This window comes from Acipenser ruthenus, chromosome 7, assembly GCF_902713425.1.
Source record: "Acipenser ruthenus chromosome 7, fAciRut3.2 maternal haplotype, whole genome shotgun sequence".
Classification (NCBI taxonomy): Eukaryota; Metazoa; Chordata; class Actinopteri; order Acipenseriformes; family Acipenseridae; genus Acipenser; species Acipenser ruthenus.
The window spans coordinates 27,642,788-27,664,867 of NC_081195.1; the positions used below are offsets into that span (position 1 = coordinate 27,642,788).

Consider the following 22,080-nt stretch of genomic DNA (forward strand, 5'->3'; position numbering starts at 1 on the left):
CAGTCCTCAGCCTGGTACAGATCTGAATACAATGTCACCGCGGCCTGACGAAGCTCCGCAGGGCTGGAGACCTCTCTCCCCCCGGGCAGCCTCAGTGTAAGCATTTGTTTTCTTTCAGCTTCTTTCTTCTCCAAGCTGAAGAAGAAGGTCGTGGGGGCGTCCATGTCTCTTAATTCCACAAATCTTGCTCTTACCAGAGACCCCTTGACCTTCTCCTCCAGCAGGCTGCTCAGGTGCTGTTTCCTCTCTTTCAAGCTACAATAAGCCCCCTCCATGCTCTGACCGCTCAGCTCTCTCTCAAGCTCTAAAATATCATTCTCTAGCTGGCTGGCCACTGCATTCAACTCACTAGTGATGTTCTGGGTGAATTGCTGGCAGAACATTTTAATTTTAATTTTCCCCACATCCCACCGCTGTCTCAAATAAGAATAGCAACCCTTTTCTTTTCTCCACTTACTCCAAAATAGTTTGAATATTTCTTTAAACTGTGTGTCTTGTAATATTTTAATGTTAAAGTGCCAATAGGATTTGGAGTGCTGTACAGTGGTTAAACACAAAACAGCTGTGATGAGGTGATGATCGGATAGAGATGTGGGATGAATACTGCTACTCTGCTAATAAGTCCATTAAGGTGGTGCTTTTGGGTGTAAAACTAACTGTGCACCAGACAATTTACCATTATTTATTTTTAATGCAAGTATATTGTTTAGATCGATTATGTAAGTTTCTCCAGACGTCAACTAAATAAAATTTTGTCAGCACGCCAGCCAGCTCTCTCGCAGATTGGGGATTGGGTTCATCATGATTTCTGTTGTGATTAAAATCCAATATACAGTTAAAATACCCTCCTACCAAAATATAATTCTCTGGATCGCACTTCTCTAAAAGTTTATTTTTTGGGGCTGGCTGACCTGGATGTCGGAGAGCATCGAGGTGTCAGAGAGCTCTCCCTCCTCATCCTCGTCCTCTCCAGTGAACGCTGAATCCTCCTCTCTGGCTCCCGACTCCTGAGAGGACTCCACTGAGGGCAGGGCCATGGTGTGACTGGATGTTAGTCCAGTGCTGTTGCTAGCCTCCTTCCCTGTGCGGTGAAGCTCCGCAGCCACGGTCTGAGCACTGCCTTCTCAGCCGCTCTCCCAGGGCCACAACTCTCCGACATCGGCAGCGCTGGGCTTAGACCGCTCGTCACCGCCCCGGAGTGGCGGGTTGAGACCCCCCGCTACCTTTGTGAGCTGCCACAGGGCCCCAGATAGACTTCCCCTCGACCACTGCTTCAGCTCTTTCCTTCATTTTCTTTTTTTATGACAACAGTAAAGCTCTCCTCCGGATCGGCAGGGGGTTCCTGTACAGTTGCCTCTGTAGGCTGCTCCGCTGCTGTAGACTGTTCCTCCACAGAAATCCTGTTCTTAGCTTGGGGTGCAGGCACGGGCGTCTCCGCCGACTCCTCCAACTATGCTCCCCGAACACCCTCAGCCTGATCAGCCCCCTGCCCTTCGGAGCTGCCGATCTGAGCTTAGGGCAGGCTTGCTTCATGTGCCCCTCCTCGCCATAACGAAAGCATCTCATTGTGTCCGAGATTGCAAAAATTACACACTCTTTCCCCTCTACAGTAAACCTCCAGGCTACACTTGGCTTCTGCCCCGGTTTATGCGGCAATACAAACACTTGTCTACGAAAAGACAACCCATGTTTCACCTCGGGATACTTACAGCTAACAGAATCATCCTAATAGGGGACATTATTTTACCGTATCTTGTCAATTCTCTTTCGATCACTACATTTGGAATAAAAGGGGGAACATTCGATAAACCCACTTTCCTGAGAGGAGTTGAAAAAGGTAAAGCAGTAATAAAAGCACCGTTGACAGAAAATCCTTCCTCCACAATCTTATTTACTAAAGGTTTGTGACTTAAAATCACAACAATGGCCTTATTCATACGTGAAGCAGATTTAATGTTATTAAAAGCAATTATCCTACCGACTGACAATAGAACATCCTCTATGGAGACTCCGCTGTCAGGCACACACCTGAACCTGTGTCTCCCTGTCAGTTCCTCAATCTCACTGGAGTGCGAGCCCATCTCGGGACTAAAGACACTAACTTAGCCTCCTGATCGCTAAGGCCAATAAATAATAAATATATATACAAAACAAAATATAAAAGGCTATAATTAAATAAAGTTTCTAAAAAAACTTACGGACCTGCACTATTCAAACACCCTGCTCTCAGCTCGCAAGCCCAAAGCAGGCAAGCTGCTTCCAGTGAGCCCCCTCCCCAGTGTACAGGAGAATCTGTACTGTTAATAAATGAAAAGCAGGCAAGCTGCTTCCAGTGAGCCCCCTCCCCAGTGTACAGGAGTCTCTGTACTGTTAATAAACGAAAAGCTGCCACCCTGCCTGCGACGCTGACCAATGCCCTGTGTATTTGCCCTGTGTATTTCTTTACCTGTAATTACTGTGATCAGAGTGCAATGATGGTCAGACAAGCTGTTCAGTGTTATTGTTGCTTGTGTGAATTTATTGAGATGATGTTTGAGTGCGTATATCCTGTCTAGTCTTGCTCTAACTGTATACTGAGAAAGGCGGTGTGACCAGGTATACTGGCGAGTGGTGGGATGAAGACACCTCCAAACATCAACCAAGCCACTGAACTTTAAAATAGCAGCCAATTCTCTTGCTGAAGGAGGATGAGGTTCAATACTATTCCTATCTTTATTAAAATCTACTGTACAGTTAAAATCCCCTCTCACTATTAATATATCGTCCTCATGTACTGTTAAAAGAGTCTGCTTTAAAACATTCAGGAATACAATTCTATCCCTTCCTATATTTGGAGCATAAACATTAATAAAATCATAAATTATCTCTCCTATCTTAGTCCTCACTTTTACAAGCCTCCCTCTAATTATCTCTTTAAAATCTAAAATGTCAACTTCCAAACCTGGTTGAAAAAGCACAGCCACCCCTGTGCTGTTATTTGTTCCGTGGCTCAGCACACACTGCCCTCTCCATTCAGCAAGCCATCCTGCCTCATTCTCTCTGTCTGTGTGTGTCTCCTGTAAAAAAAGCCTCTCCCACCCTCTTCTGTTCTAAAAATTCAAATAACTGTGCTCTCTTAAAATCCTGCCTACAACCATTGACATTAAAAGTGATAAAATTAATTCTGTCCATGATGGCTAAAAAGTTTTTAAAAAACTAAGAAAAAGCAAACAGTAAAAGATGTAAAATTCCTATAAAACCTATCCATTTTTGCAATAAATAAATAAATAAATAAATAAATAAATAAATATTTATACTTTGGTTTTCTGATGTAATGTTTTCCTAACTGTTTGCATGAATTTCTTCAGTCTATACCGTTTTGGTTGATCTAATTCCTGTGTTGTGGCTTTCTTGAGGGCTATATGTGCAGAATTCAAAAACAATTTCAAATCTGGAAACGACTGTTTTATATCTCCGCCTCTCCTACCTTTTGACTCAGCGCTGCGCTCCTCTCCCTCTGAACAGGGAGGCACAGCAGCTCCAGGTAGAGACTCAGCGCTGCGCTCCTCTCCCTCTGAACAGGGAGGCACAGCAGCTCCAGGTAGAGACTCAGCGCTGCGCTCCTCTCCCTCTGAACAGGGAAGCACAGCAGCTCCACGTAGAGACTCAGCGCTGCGCTCCTCTCCCTCTGAACAGGGAAGCACAGCAGCTCCAGGTAGAGACTCAGCGCTGCGCTCCTCTCCCTCTGAACAGGGAGGCACAGCAGCTCCAGGTAGAGACTCAGCGCTGCGCTCCTCTCCCTCTGAACAGGGAAGCACAGCAGCTCCACGTAGAGACTCAGCGCTGCGCTCCTCTCCCTCTGAACAGGGAAGCACAGCAGCTCCACGTAGAGACTCAGCGCTGCGCTCCTCTCCCTCTGAACAGGGAGGCACAGCAGCTCCAGGTAGAGACCCAGAGCCACCGTCACTCCTCCCCGGGTTCAAATCAGGAGCCCCCGCAGCATGAGATTCCACTCCCGCAGCGCCATGGCTCCCAGACCCGAACCTCAGCCTCTTATCAGACCTGAGCCCAATCTCCTCACCATCCGCTCCTTCAGAGCTGATGGGCTGAGAGAGACCCTGGTCCAATGAGACCGCTCCAGAGCTCCGCTCTGACACACTTTCATTTTCTTTAAGATCTGTAAAACGCATTTGCTTCCTTCCACAGTAAACGTTCAAGCTACATCAATATCTACATTAGGATTGTTTAATAAAATGAATACCTGCCTTCTAAATGACATTACATGCTTTAGTTTGGTATCGATCTAATCGGAGATGTTAATTTTCCGTACCTTAAAAGCTCCCTTTCCAGCAACTCATTTTTAAGGAAAGGGGGCACATTTGACAGAATCACCTTAGTTACAGGTGTAGCTAGCGGAGACGCCATCACCAGACTTCCTTTAACCACAAATCCTTCCTACACCAGCACATCTACAGCTTGTGTTCACTGAAAAAAATATTCCCCTTTATTCATGCATGACGCTGATTTTATTTGACCTACCTGATTTTATTTCTCCTATCACCTCACTGATAGCGAGCAGGCATTCCTCCACCGACACTGTGCTGTCAGGATCACAACGACAGCCATGCCAGCGAGTCAAACCTGCCATCGCCATAGCTGAGGCTGAGCTGACCCAAAGCTACGAACAAAACAAATAAACAAACAAATAAATAAATAGACTATTTACTATAAAACTAAGACAGTAATGTAATAAATAATCCACAAACGCACTCCTACCCCAAACGCTTCCTCCAGCTCCTCCCGTAATCTCACAATCCTCTGAGAGAGAGAGAGAGAGAGAGAGAGAGAGGGGAGAACAAAAGAATGTGACTTTTAAAGAAACAGTGTTTAAGGTTGAAGTAAACAGGCTTAACCTGTACTAAGTCAACTCCTTTTACGATTTTAAACACTGCAATCCTCCTTGTTCTTTTTTTGTTCTTCTAAAATATATACAGTTATTTCTTCCATCTCTTCATATCTCATTCCTTTAAACCCAGGATTAGTTCTTCATTGAACTCTCTCCAGGGCCACAATGCAGTGGCGGCCCGTCCAATTATGCAACTGAGGCACGGCTTCACTAAAGATTAAATGGTTCAGTTATCATTCCAAAAGGTTAAAATATATATATTTTGCAGACTCGTTTTATTAGTTGATAGAAAATACACAAAATTAACTACAATTGAACATACTCATTGCATAAATTCCCAAAAGCGCTCGTGACAATACTGAAAAGTTACCAGAGACTCCCCTAAACCGGAAGCACAACACCAGAGAGCAGAAAATAAGTTGATTTTAGGTGAGGCACAAAGCAGCACTGTGCCTCACCAAGCGGTGGTGTTACCATGGCAATGGAACACACTCAGCAGTCCTGTGTGAAGCGTTGCTACAGTAACCAAAGCTTGGTGAGGCACTGACGGGGGCACGCAGCGGCGGAGGGAAGCAGCGCGCAGGAGATAAAATATTTTCAACTTTCGCCGCGCCGCGACGTATACCACCAGCAGCCAATCAGAGGAAAGTACTCTGTATGGAGGGTGACGGAAGTAGAGGCGGAGTTGAACCTGGGTTTTCTCAAAGATCCGATGAAGAGAGACGTGTCATTGTGAAGAGGGGAGAATAAAACCTGTGCTGGATGTTCTAAAGAAAGACGGGAAAAGAACACGGCTGTTTCAGGTGTCTCGGTACGGAGTACATCAATGGCTGACCGGCAGCACCATGAGTAACAAATTATACTGCTGGCCAGGCTAGCTGCTTTCTATTGAAAAATCAGTTTGGGCAAGTGATGGTTACTGAGACTGGAAAAATCTGTCACAAAGTGTGACTTTGCACAGCTTGTAACAGGAACACATAAGGAATGAGGTTTCCTTGAAATGCTTAGAGCAGGAAAGCACTGCCATAGATGTGTTGCTCAGTGAGCAAAGGCGCCTTGCTGTCATTGAGCACAATGAAAATGTGAGCAAGAATAGGGAGAATTTGAAGAGGCTGATCGATATATCAGCTGTTCTGTCTCGTCAAGAGCTTGCATTCCGTGGCCACCGTGAGGCAGAGGAATCTAACAACCAGGGTCATTTCAATTTTTGATTATTTTTTTCAGCATGACACAGAGTTGAAAGCCTATTGGCAAAAAAATGCATCTGTTTTTTCTGGCCTGTCTAAGACGATACAAAATGAATTGATTGAGTGTGTGGCTCAAGAAATAACTGGTGTTCCATGCTGGTGTCATGTAATTAATTAGTATAAATTAAATAATATATTATTTTAGGCTAGATACATAAACAAATAAGAAAAGCAGTGTGAAACAAAATGTTATCATGCAACTTGAACCTGGCTTTGAGGCTATAGCCATCAGCGGTAACTTTGTATTATAAAATGGCTTGGATAAATTAAGTGCTGTGATTGGCTGAACAAGGTCACATGACGGTGCGGTAATAACTGTCTTACCGCGTGGCTATGACATCACAGACCAACTTACTTACCTGATTTATTAATATTACTACACCTTAATAATAACAATTATCTAAACAGTGTTTCTGTAGGTAAAAATATCAACATACGACTGAAACAGCATTTAAATCACTCAACAATCTCTGTCACTAAGAATTACAGAAAAATTGGCAAATATACTGTGGTATTTATTTAGTCAGAGAAAAGAACAAAGAAAACTCTGAGGCAAGCAGTAGCAGTAACACTATTCAAAAGCCATCTGAGAAATCACCACGCAAGCCTCACTCAGCATGTAATATATAATAATAATAATAATAATAATAATAATAATAATAATAATAATAATAATAATAATATATAGATATGCAGCAGCAGCATCTACTTATTAAACTAAATATCGCCTTATAAAACTGGCTAGCGAGTATGCAATGTTTAAACTAGACACAACAGATACATCTCACCACTACCCTCCGATTACTGAAACATATTTAAAACACAATTTAAATCTCTCGTGCTCTCTGCTGACACAACCGTTGGACTTTTAAATAAGGTCGGGTTCGACATAGAATTCTACTGTGCTCGCCGCGGACGGGAAGGATGATGCCGGTTACTCGAATCGATGTGAAAACAGCCCCAGAAATTATTGCTCAGCTTCTCTTGAACACTGCAAAGCTTGAGTAGGATAATTTCCTACAAAATAAAATAAAATAAAATAAAATAAAATAAATAAATAAATAAAAACACTCGGAAGCCCCCTCCCTCAATGTCAAGTGCAGTCTGCTTTCAATTCCCAAATGCCATTTCATCTCGAAAATGTTACTATAAACGGCAATGTTCAATGTAATGTTTATGGCAAATAAAAAAGTACAAAATATAAGTCTTCAGGGACTATTTTTTCTCAGTGGAAGGATACATAATATATTTCTTATTTTTTTCCTTAAAAAAAGCTATTTTGTGTAATTATTTTCAAGAAAAAAGTGGAGCCATTTTATAAGCAAAATAACCCAGAAATGTGTGACAATTCTTACCTCACTTCCTGGGTGGTTGAAGGGTCTCAGCCTGCGTCCTCGTGCCTCACAACGCACCCACAGCGTGTGGTAAGAATTGTCTTACCACACACCCAGTCATGGGTTATTTCTTACTTATTGCACCCTGATTTCCAAACTTCCAAAGTGAACAGGTTTGATTTGAATGTGTTCATACTTGGCTTTTTTTTTTTTTTCGTGATTTGTACTTCACCAGTCAAAAAAGTCACCGACCGCTACTGCCACAATGTCTCTTTGGTACTGTGGGGACCAGAATTGGACACAGTACTAAGTATACCCAAGCGTGGGTGCTGACAGTGATGAGTCTAGAACAACACCAAGGTCTTTCTCGTGGTGAGCCTGTTCTAGTTCTACACCACCTCTTTGGTATTAGGGTTCTACATGTTTGTGACCTGCATGTAACACTGTTTGATTTCCATCTTGTTTCACAGTTCAAAGAAGCCTCTCAGCAACGAATTCAGCGCTGCAGATTCAACTGAAGGACACAGAAAAGAACTACTCAGATTTACAGAAGAACCACAAGCGTGTCACTGAAAGCTGTAACAACGGTAAATATTCAAACTGAGTTGTATTAGCACACAGGCTGCGGGTGAGTTTGACTCTTGAAATCCTGAGCATTCAAACGATTGCCTTTATAAGAGGTTCCATATCTAAGATTTGTTTATGATTTATTAGTGGTGGGCAACGATATGACAATTTTACATCGATATCGTAGCAGTCAGGAATGCTTGAGAATGTAAGGTTGCTGTCACTACCACCAGTCACAGAAATGAGATTTCACAAGTTCAGTCTTAATAAGAGAATCTGTTTGGTTTTTATTGTGTTTCTCAGTTCAAAGAAGCCTCTCTGCAAATAATTCAGTCCTGGAGAACAAACTGAAGGACATGGAGAATAACTACTGTGCTTTCCAGAAGAATCCTACCCGATTGACAGAGAGCTGTATCCCTGGTAAATATTCATATCTGCAATGGATTGGTACATTGTGACTAACAGTAGTGACTGTGGATTATCCAATGCTTGCGTTAACACTTAAAATCACCAAGGTGCTAGCTATGCACAGGGCATATTACCCATAAGCTGTTTAGAATTGTATGTTGCATGTAATATACCATAGTAGTGCTACTACTAAGACACAGATTTAAACAATCACAATAATAGTAAAGCATTAAAGTATAAAACAGATCTCTTGCTAGCTCCCTCCTCTTGTAATATCACATTACAGATAAGAGCAGTTGTAAAGCACAATCAATCTGCTATTGTTTTGTATTGTCTAATAGTGTTGGGATGGTTGTTGAAAATTCAATATTGTGTAAAAATGTACTGTGAAAAATCATGATTATCATCAGTATCGCTATTATCGAGTATCGTAGTAAGAATTTACAAGATAACATTCAATGCAAAAAAAACAAAGTTCAGCAGTCGGTCGTCACAGAGTGAGCAATTTGTTTCTGCTAAACATGGCTATATGTCTCTACGTTTTGCCTGACTTATAAACAGTCGACAGGACACAACAGAGCAGTGCTTCTGAAGCACAGTTAGAGATGATTATTTATTATTATTTATTTCTTAGCAGACACCCTTATCCTTATCCATTGTGTAACTTACAATTGTTACAAAATATCACAGTATAAAGTATCACATTACAAGGTATCATATAAGATATCACATTACAGAATATCACATTACAGAATATCACATTACAGAATATCACATTACAAGGTATCATATAAGATATCACATTACAGAATATCACATTACAAGGTATCATAAGATATCACATTACAGAATATCACAGTACAAAGTATCATATAAGATATCACATTACAGAATGTCACATTACAGAATATCACATTACAGAATATCACATTACAGAATATCACATTACAAAGTATCACATTACAAGGTATCATATAAGATATCACATTACAAGAATATCACATTACAGATAAGAGCAGTTATAAAGTACAATAGTCAATAGTAAATAAGTCAAGTAAGAGCAAAATAAATAATACAGTAAATAATTGTATTTAACAATGAGTTTGACTAAAAACAGTTAACTTATAGTAAAGTCCAGTAACAGCACATAATAAGTATGATAAATGGATGAGAATGATTTCAAATAAGAGCAATTACAAAAAACTTAAATACGGATACCTATAAAAGTGAAATCAGGTATAAGATACAGGAAGTAGTTATAATTAAGAGCTGTAGTAGAATACAGCGAGGATTGGAGCAGTTCAGTGCAAGTACAAGCTGATGCAAGTACTGGTACAATCGGGTGCCATATAGTCCAGTATAGTCGAGACATGAGGTTTACAGATGCTGTCTGAACAGGTGTGTCTTGAGGAAGCACCGGAAGGTGGTCAGGGATTGAGCAGTCCTGATGTCCATGGGTAGGTCGTTCCACCACTGAGGGGCGAGGGTGGAGAGGAAGCGGACTCTGGAAGCGGGGGAGTGGAGGGGGGTACAGCTAATATGCCGGTGGTGGAGGAGTGGAGGGGGCAAGAGGGGGTGTAGGGAGAAATGATAGTCTTTAGATAGGAGGGAGCAGAAAGGTCAAGACAGCGATAGGCGAGTACAAGAGTTTTGAATTGGATGCGAGCAGTGATAAGGAGCCAGTACAGAGAGCAGAGCAGCGGTGTGGCGTGGAAGAAATGAGGAAGGGAAAAGACAAGGAGAGCAGCAGAGTTTTGGATGAGCTGGAGTGGATGGAGGCAGGGAGGCCGGCCAGGAGGGAGTTGAAGTAGTCAAGGCAGGACAGTACCAAACCAGAGCCCAAACTAGGAGCTGCGTGGAGTAGTCACTGAGAATGGGGCGAATTCTGCATATGTTGCTGAGGGAGAATTGACAGGAACGTGCCAGAGTAGAGATGTGCTGAGAGTAGGAGAGGGAGGGGTTGAGGGTGACACCGAGGTTCTTGAGGATGAGGAGAGAGAGAGGGTTGTGGATTCAAGAGGAATAGAGATAGAGATCAGCAGTGAGGGAGGAAGAGGGGGTATAAAAGGAGGTCTGATTTGGAGAGGTTGAGTTTGAGATGATGGGATTGCATCCAGGAGTTGATGGCCATGAGGCAGGTAGAGATAGGCGAGGAAATGAACTCGCTTTTCTCATTAAGCTGCAGTCGCACGTGTCATTGTCTATTAGGGGAAGAACAACAAAACAAAACAAAAAACAACAGCAAATGCACAAGCATGTAGTTAAAATAGTACAGATTAAAGCCAAACTCATTGACCCGATTTTTAGGGGTTATTTTTGGCATCTTTAAACAGCTTGTGCAGTTCTAACAACGCACTGGATACTGAAGTTAACTGCAGCTACATTTCAACACTGCAGTGCGCCTCGTTCAACCTTCACCTCTGTACACCGGAACTGGTTTTATTGAACAAGTATGTTTACGTAAATTAAAAGCAAAACTGCCAGTGTTGATGATTATATATGATAAGTGTATTGATTTAGTTATGAAACAAACAAAAAAAGCCTCAAGCGTAAAACTAAAAATGCTCCTACTGCATTATTCCACAGCAAGCAGGATCCCTAAAAGGGTATATCTGTCATTTATGCATTTATTCTGAGGAGGTATTCAGGGATAAATAAGCTGAAGTAACCCAGATGTTTTAAAATAAGGAATTCCAGTCAAAAGGGGAACCGAAAGTACTTTTGCTTATGGTTCAGTGTGGGAGGGGCTAGTGTGGGCGAAGGTATATAAACCAGGGCTGCGCATTCAAAAGAGAGACGTGACAGAAGAGGCTGGAAAAGTCTTTATTAATATTATTACTTTTAGATTGGAAAATATTGCAGCTGTTTATGTAAGTATCTAAAATAACTACTTGATAGATACACTCAAACTAAGTGGCTCAGATCGCTCAATTAAGTTAGTAAAATATGTTATACTTTTGTGACAATTCCTTTATTATTCACATTGCTCTTTAAAAATGGAAAAGAAAATGGCTATAGAATATACAAGTGGTGAGGTGAAGCCCCTCCGAGTTAATAAAAGCAGGATTTCATGAGGTGAACAGACTTGGACACGTTCGGCTTGTTCGATGTGGAAAAGGAACAGGTTTTAGTCTGTTCGTGAAATCAGTTTGTTCTATTTTTGTGTTTAGCATCATGGCTGACAGCGATTTGGGGATGCTGTTTGTGCTTTATGATGATTTTGTTTTCAGTCAGAAAGTTCCAAGCAGTATTTATATCATATGTGATAAACTATAACATTAACCCTTTGCTGTCCTATGTCGGACCTGGTCCGACATTGCAATTATTCTTATCAGGTCCAATGTCTGACCCTGTCCGACATCATCAAAAAGATGCAAAAAACAGGTTTTTAGTCGTTTTTTCTACGGAAAAAGCCAAGAAAACCATTCAATGGCCGAGTGGGAGCGACAGGAGCTGTGACAAGCTGAAAAAAAAGGGCGTATCTCATGAATAGTCATACTTGCCCCTGGCATCAGAGGGGCGGCCATAAGGAAACAAGCTGGCTGATACTGCATCAGCGCACAGAGAATAACACGGACATTTGCAGAGCTTTTTTGAGATGTTATAGTAATATAATAATGACTTGGATCGCATTATTGAGGAGTTTGGTGATAAAACGAGATGATCAGGAAATGATCGATCGGTATGTACGACTATTATTATTATTATTATTATTTATTTCTTAGCATATGTGAAAGCTATAGCGAACGAAAGGGTGGGGCGGGGCTGGAGATGCCTAGTGAGTGCTTTGTTGATATGCAGGGCCTTGTAAACCCGTTTGACTGTGGGAAAAAAATACTTTTAAACAGCGCGTCTAAAATTAACTGCGCGTACGAAAATAAATTGGACCTAACGCGCCTGACACTCACTTAATAAATGGACTGCAAAGGGTTAATAATATTATTATGGGTCAAATATATTTTTAAAAAATCACTACAGACCATCGTAATTCAAGGCTATGTTTATTGTCATTTGCCAGTATTGCAAGTACAGCTGTGTATTAGAATACAGAGAATCAGCAGTACAGCTCTGGACAAAAGTTTTGCATTATCACCCTAGAATGAACTATTTGTGCTTCATAAAGTCGACTGAAACCTGCTGAATAATGTGACGCTAACATATTGAATTACATACTGCTTTGTTTTTTCCATATTCTTAACGAAAAACAGACGACAAATGAAAAATGTGACATATTGAAATCTAACATGAAATACTGTACTACTATTATGGCTTCCGGTAGACTTTTGCAATATCATTTTGTAGTTTATTTGATTACATGAAGGTAAATAAAATATTTAAATTATGTTCATATAGGTTTTTTTTTTTTTTTTTTTGTTTTTTTTTACTGTGTTTCAATCCTACAATTCTAGGTGATGCAAAACATTTTGACACAGCTGTCTTGCAGGGCGCTGCCATTTGTATCCACAGTACATGCTTTCTTACGCAAAATAATCCTTATACTCCAGCATGAAAAGGGAGATAAGAAACGCTATCACAGATTGTTTCTCACATTTTGCCACAAAGTCACCAAAGGCCTCTACATCCCTTTCTTCAGAAACTACAGTTGTACCTTACATATGGTACTGTAAATTATAAATGCATACAATTAATTTGCTGCCACAGCGTTATAGACAATAAGTGTATGCAGTGTTTGCAAAAGACTGCAAGCTCTGGAGTTTAAAGCCATCTGTAAAAGATCTTACAACACTAGAAGACCTTGAAGTTGTGCTCCTGCCTCTCCAAAGGTTTACTGACACCTTTAGTAGGGAGCAGTATGTCACAGTGTCCTCCCTCTTGATGGTCTGCTTACTCCGCAGGAGAGTGATCTCCATGGTAAAATAGCTTAAGTGGACAATCAAGTCTGGTCTTAAAGAGAGATGTGCCAATTTCACTGTAATTCTACACAACAGCACCTTTCTTTATCCTCACTTTCGTGTACTTATAATTAGGGTGCCAATATGACTCCATGTTCACCAGGACAGTTCAGGCTTTTCAACTCACACCCCAATGCATTCTGGTAAGCGTAGTCCTGCTCTAATGGAAAGAATGGTACCTGAGACAGGTAAAACATACCAGAATACATTGGGTTGTGAGTTTAAAATCCTGAACTGTCCCAAACTGTCCTGGTGAACATGGAGCCATATGGTCACCCTACTTAAAATATAGGGGTTTTAATCGATTAAAGATTAATCGATTAATCATGCCTGTGGGTGTTGATCGATTAAAAAAATAATTGATTGATTAATCTAGTCTACCCATGTGCTGTAGCAAAAAGCAGTGCGTGAGAAAGAAAGATGGCGGAGAGTACTTCACAAGACGATGGCAAACGGGATACAGGGAGATATACCCAACATCATGCCATAGATCAGAACAGTGTTTTTCAGAGGTTATTAGGGGGCACCAAGACCTGACTGGAAAATACATTTTTTTGACTTCCTGGTGATTGTAAAAGCTCCAGGTAAATGGCAGACTCCGTGGGTCTCCAGGATGATTGGCTGTATCAGATATCCAGGCAGGGATCACATTTAACCAACCCTCGTCCACAGAGCTTGTGTCATTTCAGACCTATTGTAGCTCAGAGCCTCTGCTCAGCCCTCCTTCATTTGAAAGTATAGCGGCGGGTTTTAATACCAGATACATTTTGTTCACAAATAAATGAAATAAAAATCTAGACTTAGGTAAAGCTTCAGTTTATTAATTTACGTGATTTGCTGCGTGCAGAATGAAGAAAAAGAGGAAACGGTGCACCAGCTCAGCATCTTCGGTACTCTGATGGCCCTGCGGATTAACGTATAGGCAAACAAGGCACCTGCCTAGGGCCCAAAGTCATATGGAGGGTGCCCAAAGTCATGGGAGGGGCCCAAAATCAATGGGAGGTGGGAGGGGGCAAAGTCATGGGGGGGACAAAGTCTGGAACTTTGCTCTTGTTCACTTTTGTGGGGCAACACAAGTAAATTCCAGGTCAGTCAGTTTGAATTTGCTTGAATACAGCAAAGCACAAACATAAGAAGGGGAAGAACAGGAATGCAAGCAGCAAAAGGCGGCATTGTAAATATTTTACAAATCGGTGCAAAAAGCCCCAAACCACCGAAAAACTCAACAGTAAAGCAAGGAAAGCGCACTCCCTTTGCTGTACTGGCAATTGAGAAAGAAGTAAGCCATGTTAAACTGCATTTGACTTAAGGTTGCCAATTATCTATATAGTTTAAGGCCAGTCAGTAAAAAAAAGTCACATTTTAACACTAAAACGTAAATTTAAAAAGTCAGTGATTTTGAATCAAAATAAATATGATATTGCTTGCGGTTTTCCCAATCCGCTCGAATGACATATACCTACACCTTATGATGCAGTGAAAAGCATCAAAAGAAGAATGCCAATTAACAATACTGTGCTGAAATGATTATACGCGTTCTTCAACCAAGTAACCAAAGCACAGCGAGCTCGCGAGACATCGTCCAGCTTGCAATGCTATTTTGTTACTGGAAATATGCTGCATAGCCTAGATGTAATGTATGCAATAACAAGTGACTGATTGACCTGATGGGTCTTAGACGGGATCTGGCAGCTGATGAAAACTGGCTCAAAATTACGCTTTTGTCTACACCTGGCAGAGAGCCACGTTTCCTACACTTGCCAAGGTTGCCATTATAATGTTGGCTTTGCCACACAGCACTACAGAATTAGAACGACACTAATCAGGAAATGGTTGGGAGTTCCACGCTGCCTCAGCAGAGTGGGACTTTATGGTAAAGGAATACTGCAGCCACCAGCATCTGCTCTAACCGAGGAGTTTAAGTGCGCCAAGGTCAGACTGGAAATGACATTAGTAGAGTCACGCGACAAATGCGTAAGGGAGGCAGCACCTGTGTTGAAAACTGGAAGAAAGTGGGCGGCAAAGAAAGCTGTGGAAGATGCAAAGGCTGCCCTTCGAATTGGTGATATCATGGGGCAAGTTCAGCATGGAAGAGGGGGTCTTGGTTTCAGTTCAGCTCCTCCTACATGGCACAAGGCAGACCCAGCTCAACGGAGGAAGTTGGTAGTCAACGAGGTGCAAAAGCAGGAGGAGAGGATGAGGTGTATAAAGGCCATTTCCCAGGCCAAGCAGGGAAAATGGATGAGATGGGAGAGTGTGGAACAACGCAAGATTGTCTGGCAAGACCTATGGTCAATGGAACAGAGCAGGATCAGTTTCCTCATCAGGTCAACATATGATGTTCTCCCATCACCACAGAACCTAAACCTCTGGGTAGGAGAGGATCCCTCATGTCCTTTGTGTTCATCACCTGCAACATTAAGGCACATTTTGACAGGATGTAAGGTGGCTCTTAGCCAAGGACGGTTTACTTGGCGCCATGATCAGGTGCTGCGATGTTTGGCCTTAGCATTGGAAGACAAGCGTAACATGACCAGTAAGTTGCCACCTGTTCCATCAAAACATTACACACAAAAGACAACATTCCTCCGCCCAGGAGAGCAACCACCAAGAAAAGGTGTTAAAACCAATCCTCGCCCAGGACAACTGGAAGCTGCTAGAGACTGGAAAATGCTGGCAGATGTTGGTCAACGGCTTATTTTTCCACCTGAGATTGCCACCACTAACCTTCGACCAGATATTGTCTTGTGGTCTGGATCAGCACGCCTTGTTCACCTGGTAGAGTTAACAGTGCCATGGGAGGATGCTGTAGATGAGGCGTATGAGAGGAAGAAACTGCGGTATGCTCAACTAGCCACTGAAGCGGAACAGCGAGGATGCAGAGTCCGGGTTTACCCAGTGGAGGTGGGTTGTCGAGGATTTGTGGCACACTCTACAACCCTTTTTCTCAGAGACGTCGGATTCAGTGGCCAAGAGTTGCGTCGCACAGTGAAGAACTTATCTGAAGCAGCAAAGAGGAGCAGCAACTAGCTGTGGTTGAGACAGAAAGATTCTGGCTGGGGATCTCAAGCACAATAGAAAGAAAGAAACGCTGATGTACAGGTAAGTAAGCTGGGCTGAGTTGAGAGGGGGACGAAGGGGGGTGATGCTGGGACGCCAGAATCACCGTCGAGCCCTCTTAAGGTGTCGTGGGCTAGTCGACGAAACACTGAGGATGGAAGGTGCCCACTTGAAAACCCCAGAGATGTACCCTACTTAGCTCAATCCAGACGGTTGTCATGCTGATGCGCTGGGTAGGCCGCACTGTGGTTGATCCCCGGAGCCAGCATCGCAGCCGTTCTGTGTGCTGATGCGCCAGGGAGGCAAAATAAGCTGATCCCTGGAGCCAGCATTACACTTCAGCCATCAACACCAGACAGAAGGATATCTACATCATCATATGGAAGGAAGCGCAAATGGATGGTGACACACATGGATCACATTAGTTTACTGTAAAGCTATGTCTTAGTTGGTGCTTATCTTGGTGAGAGCCGAGTTCAAATCAGCATGAAGTTTTAACATCTACTCTCGTGTAATGGAAATCAAAAATATAAACATGCAACAATTTCAAAGATTTTACTGAGTTAGTTCATATAAGGAAATCAGTCAATTGAAATAAATTCATTAGGCCCTAATCTATGGATTTCACATGACTGAGAATACAGATATGCATCCGTTGGTCACAGATACCTTAAAAAAAAAGGTAGGGCCGTGGATCAGAAAACCAGTCAGTATCTGGTGTGACCATGTGGTGGAGTGTCCCGCCCCTATTTATTATTATTTGTATTATTGTTTGCGGCGCGGATAACAGCGCCCCGTATTTCTTATTATTTATAATTTAAAACCTGTGAGGATGCGTGACTGATCAGCTACTGATTATTTAACTAGCTGACAGTCACGCATCCTTACCAAACGCGTGCAGACTGTGAGAGTATAAGAACCTGCAGCTGTCCGTGCTGTCAGGGTGGAGTGTACAGAGGAGAGTATGGGGAGCGGAGAGAGAGAGAGCGAGGAGAAATAACGACATTTAAAAACGACTGCTAAACAGTATTTGTTTATTCGTTTGGCCCTTGTGCCTTTTTGTTTTGTGTTTTGTTGATTGTTTAAATCTTTTGTTTTGTTTATTTATTTATTAAATACGCTGAGTGCCGTAGCATTCAGCTTCACCCGCCCATCCACTGTTTTGATTCAGTTACTTCCTGGTCCGTGACGTCACCACACCTCACCACTGCGAGCCATCCTGCCACAGACCACCATTTGCCTCATGCAGCACGACACATCTCCTTCGCATAGAGTTGATCAGGCTGTTGATTGTGGCCTGTGGCTGTGCGAAGTTGCTAGATATTGGCGGGAACTGGAACTCGCTGTCAGGTGAGTATGCAGGCCATGGAAGAACTGGGCCATTTTCAGCTTCCAGGAATTGTGTACAGATCCTTGCGACATGGGGCCGTGCATTATCATGCTGAAACATGAGGTGATGGTGGCGGATGAATGGCACGACAGTGGGCCTCAGGATCTCGTCACGGTATCTGTGTGCATTAAAATTGCCATCGATAAAATGCAATTTTGTTCGTTGTCCGTAGTTTATGCCTGCACATACCATAACCCCACCGCCACCATGGGGCACTCTGTTCACAACGTTGACATCAGCAAACCGCTCGCCCACACAACGCCATACGCGCTGTCTGCCATCTGCCCGGTACAGTTGAAACCAGGATTCATCCGTGAAGAGCACACTTCTCCAGCATGCCAGTGGCCATCGAAGGTGAGCATTTGCCCACTGAAGTCGGTTACGACGCCGAACTGCAGTCAGGTCAAGACCCTGGTGAGGACGACGAGCACGTAGATGAGCTTCCCTGAGACGGTTTCTGACAGTTTGTGCAGAAATTCTTCGGTTGTGCAAACCCACAGTTTCATCAGCTGTCCGAGAGGCTGGTCTCAGACGATCCCGCAGGTGAAGAAGCCGGATGTGGAGGTCCTGGGCTGGCGTGGTTACACGTGGTTGTGAGGCCGGTTTGATGTACTGCCAAATTCTCTAAAACGACGTTGGAGGCGGCTTATGGTAGAGAAATGAATATTCAGTTCTCTGGCAACAGCTCTGGTGGACATTCCTGCAGTCAGCATGCCAATTGCACGCTCCCTCAAAACCTGAGACATCTGTGGTATTGTGTTGTGTGACAAAACTGCACATTTTTAGTGGCCTTTTATTGTCCCCAGCACAAGGTGCACCTGTGTAATGATCATGCTGTTTAATCAGCTTCTTGATATTTATTTTTTTTAATATATATTATTGTGGACTATATGGGACCTACTGTTAGTGGACGAATGTTTGAGCCCCTCCTATATAGAAGTATCAGGTTTTTTTTATTTTTCCCAAATCAAAATTACAAACAAAAACACAGCTCACAGAGACAAAAAAAAAGTTTTACTTTATAGGCATGTTTGTTTGTCTCCATGTAACAGCAAAACCCTCTCTGTTCCCTCTTTGGTAGAGACTACCAGAGGTTCTCGTTACATGCTGTGGCTGTTTCCAATTAGCACCAGTTTTGTAATTTGGTAACAGCCACATTCTAACATGTATTTGGCAGGGATAGGAATTAACCCTATCCTTGCCAACCACCACCACCAACACACAAACCAAACACTATTTACAAGCAGGGCCCTTCCCTGCCACAGTACTGTATTGAACAGACCTGTATGGAAATCCTGTTTCTTTCTCTTTTCTAGTGTGGAAGTGGATCCGCAGTGCTGCAGGTACTGGTTTATTGTGTTTTTTACAAAATCTCTTGTGTCATAATAATAGAAAAACATATTCTGTTAATTTGAACATATCATCTAATGTAATACAGTGTATTTTCACGATTCAAGATGTGTATTCTGTCATTTCAACTGATTTACTTTCAGTATGCTTTTAATGAAAGAAAATCTGTCAAATTAGTTTGACATCACAGCTAAAGAACTATTAATCTACATTACTGTCAACAGTCTGCAGTCGTTCTGTTCAAGACAGTGTAAAGATCTGAAAAAAAGTTGTATACTTTTTAAGTTTATGTTATACATGTAAGTTTATGTTATACTATTGATATTATTTGTCAATTCAGCGTACAACCAGATGGTGCAACAGGGAAATAAAAACAATACAAAAGACTACTTGCAAGTCCCTAAATTAAAATTCTTAGTTACTGGTCTGGTGTGTCAGAGTTTGGGAACACAGGGATAGTGAGAGCTGTGGAGTGGAGAGATACAGTACCGTTACTGTGCTCACTGTCTTTATCAATGTGTCAGAGCTGTGGAATAGAGATAGTGAGATAGAAATATTGATTCAGATTAAATCAAAAATATATCTGTGTGCCTGGAAATGAGGCTTAAGCAGTGTGTGAATCCATACACAATGGAAAGCTGTTTAACATTCAATCACAGGGCTATTGGAAGTGTTGGTAGTTCTCAGTTATCATTATTGTCTCCTCTCTTCTCCACAGTTGATGTGACTCTGGACCCTGATACAGCACACCCCAGTCTCATCCTGTCTGAGGAAGGTAAACATGTGAGACTTGGAAACACACGGCAGGCTCTCCCTGACAATCCAGAGAGATTTGATCCTGTTGTCAATGTCCTGGGCAGGCAGGGCTTCACCTCAGGGAGACATTACTGGCAGGTGGAGGTGGGGGAGAAGACTGCGTGGGATTTAGGAGTGGCCAGAGAGTCCATCAACAGGAAGGGGAAGATTACAGCAAACCCTAAGTATGGACTCTGGATTGTGTGGCTGAGAGATGGAGAGTACAAGGCTCTTGCTGATCCCTCTATCCCCCTCCCCCTGAGCGTGAAGCTCCGGAAGCTGGGGGTTTATCTGGATTATGAGGAAGGGCAGCTCTCCTTTTACAATGTGGAGACCCGGTCTCACATCTACACTTTCAATGACACCTTCACTGAGAAGCTTTACCCATTCTTCAATACTGGTGTCCTTAAGGATGGTAAAAACGCAGCCCCACTGATCATCCGCCCTGTCAGTGATAGAGATTGAAAAAAGTTGTGTATCTGTATGATGGAATATAACAACATTGATAATACTGTTCATTTCATTGTTACTTCCCCACCTATTTCTTTGTATACATGTAATTGTTTTACTGATTGGCACTGACAGTCTTTTTGGGATTGACAAATCTGTGGGAACGCCTGCCACATTTAACACACTCTGTGACTGGTGCAGATAGGCTGCCCCTCACATGTCTGATTCATGTGTGTGGCACCAGCCATCTCATCACTGTGGTCAGCCCCATTACTGTGATCAGCATCATCACTGTACTCAGCCTCATCACTGTGCTCAACCTCATCACTGTGCTCAGCCTCATCACTGTGCTCAGCTTCATCACTGTGCTCAGTCTCATCACTGTGCTCAGCCTCATCACTGTGCTCAGCCTCATCACTGTGCTCAGCCTCATCACTGTGCTCAGCCTCATCACTGTGATCAGTCTCATCACTGTGCTCAGCCTCATCACTGTGCTCAGCTTCATCACTGCTCAGCTTCATCACTGTGCTCAACCTCATCACTGTGATCAGTCTCATCACTGTGCTCAGCTTCATCACTGTGCTCAGTCTCATCACTGTGATCAGCTTCATCCCTGACCCCCTTTCATTGCGATGAACATATTTTGCTTGTGTTGTTGTTTTGTTTTATATGAATATTTTTGTTTGATTTTACCTAATACTTCATGTGATGCATGTCAGGTCAAATTTCCTAGATTTCCTGGATGTATTGTAACGTAGTTCTGTATGGTATGTTTTTATTAGGTTTTACAGTATATAGCAGGTGGCCTGCACTGCACTGTAATCACTGCTAAGAGAATGAAGAGATGCATTGATTCCTGTATGCTAACATGAAACTGGATTGCAATAACAATGGTGTGTATGTTTACATGCTTATTTTGTAGATGCTTCAGTTTTTTAGCAACTGATATTAAAGGTTTACTTTACACCATCTACGAATGACATCAGTAACAAAAACAACAGTAGAGAATGTTAGAGAACTATATATGATATTAAACACCTAAGAAATTAACCATGTAGAAGATGAGTACCAATATCCCTTTACAATATATATTTGCTTGCTTATTTGGACTTCATGCAAGTAAGGTTAAGATATTTAGGTATCCATTCTGTCATTAGTTTTTATAAAAAATGTTATAATATAGATTATAATGGTGTTTATAATATATATATATATATATATATATATATATATATATATATATACAGTGCCTTGCGAAAGTATTCGGCCCCCTTGAACTTTGTGACCTTTTGCCACATTTCAGGCTTCAAACATAAAGATATGAAACTGTAATTTTTTGTGAAGAATCAACAACAAGTGGGACACAATCATGAAGTGGAACGAAATTTATTGGATATTTCAAACTTTTTTAACAAATAAAAAACTGAAAAATTGGGCGTGCAAAATTATTCAGCCCCCTTAAGTTAATACTTTGTAGCGCCACCTTTTGCTGCGATTACAGCTGTAAGTCGCTTGGGGTATGTCTCTTCAGTTTTGCACATCAAGAGACTGACATTTTTGCCCATTCCTCCTTGCAAAACAGCTCGAGCTCAGTGAGGTTGGATGGAGAGCATTTGTGAACAGCAGTTTTCAGTTCTTTCCACAGATTCTCGATTGGATTCAGGTCTGGACTTTGACTTGG

At 42.2% G+C, this 22,080-nt stretch overlaps 1 protein-coding gene across 1 annotated transcript in view; it reads left to right on the forward strand.

The window, feature by feature from the left end:
* LOC117416218 (zinc-binding protein A33-like) overlaps positions 1-21,360 on the forward strand; it is a 40,319-nt gene extending 18,959 nt beyond the window's left edge. The window contains exons 7-10 of the mRNA XM_034027303.2: positions 7,937-8,053; positions 8,337-8,453; positions 19,121-19,147; positions 19,873-21,360. Coding sequence (XP_033883194.2) covers positions 7,937-8,053; positions 8,337-8,453; positions 19,121-19,147; positions 19,873-20,414 — 803 coding nt within the window. The 3' untranslated portion in view covers positions 20,415-21,360. The remainder of the gene's footprint in view (positions 1-7,936; positions 8,054-8,336; positions 8,454-19,120; positions 19,148-19,872) is intronic.
* The last annotated feature ends 720 nt before the right edge of the window (positions 21,361-22,080 follow it).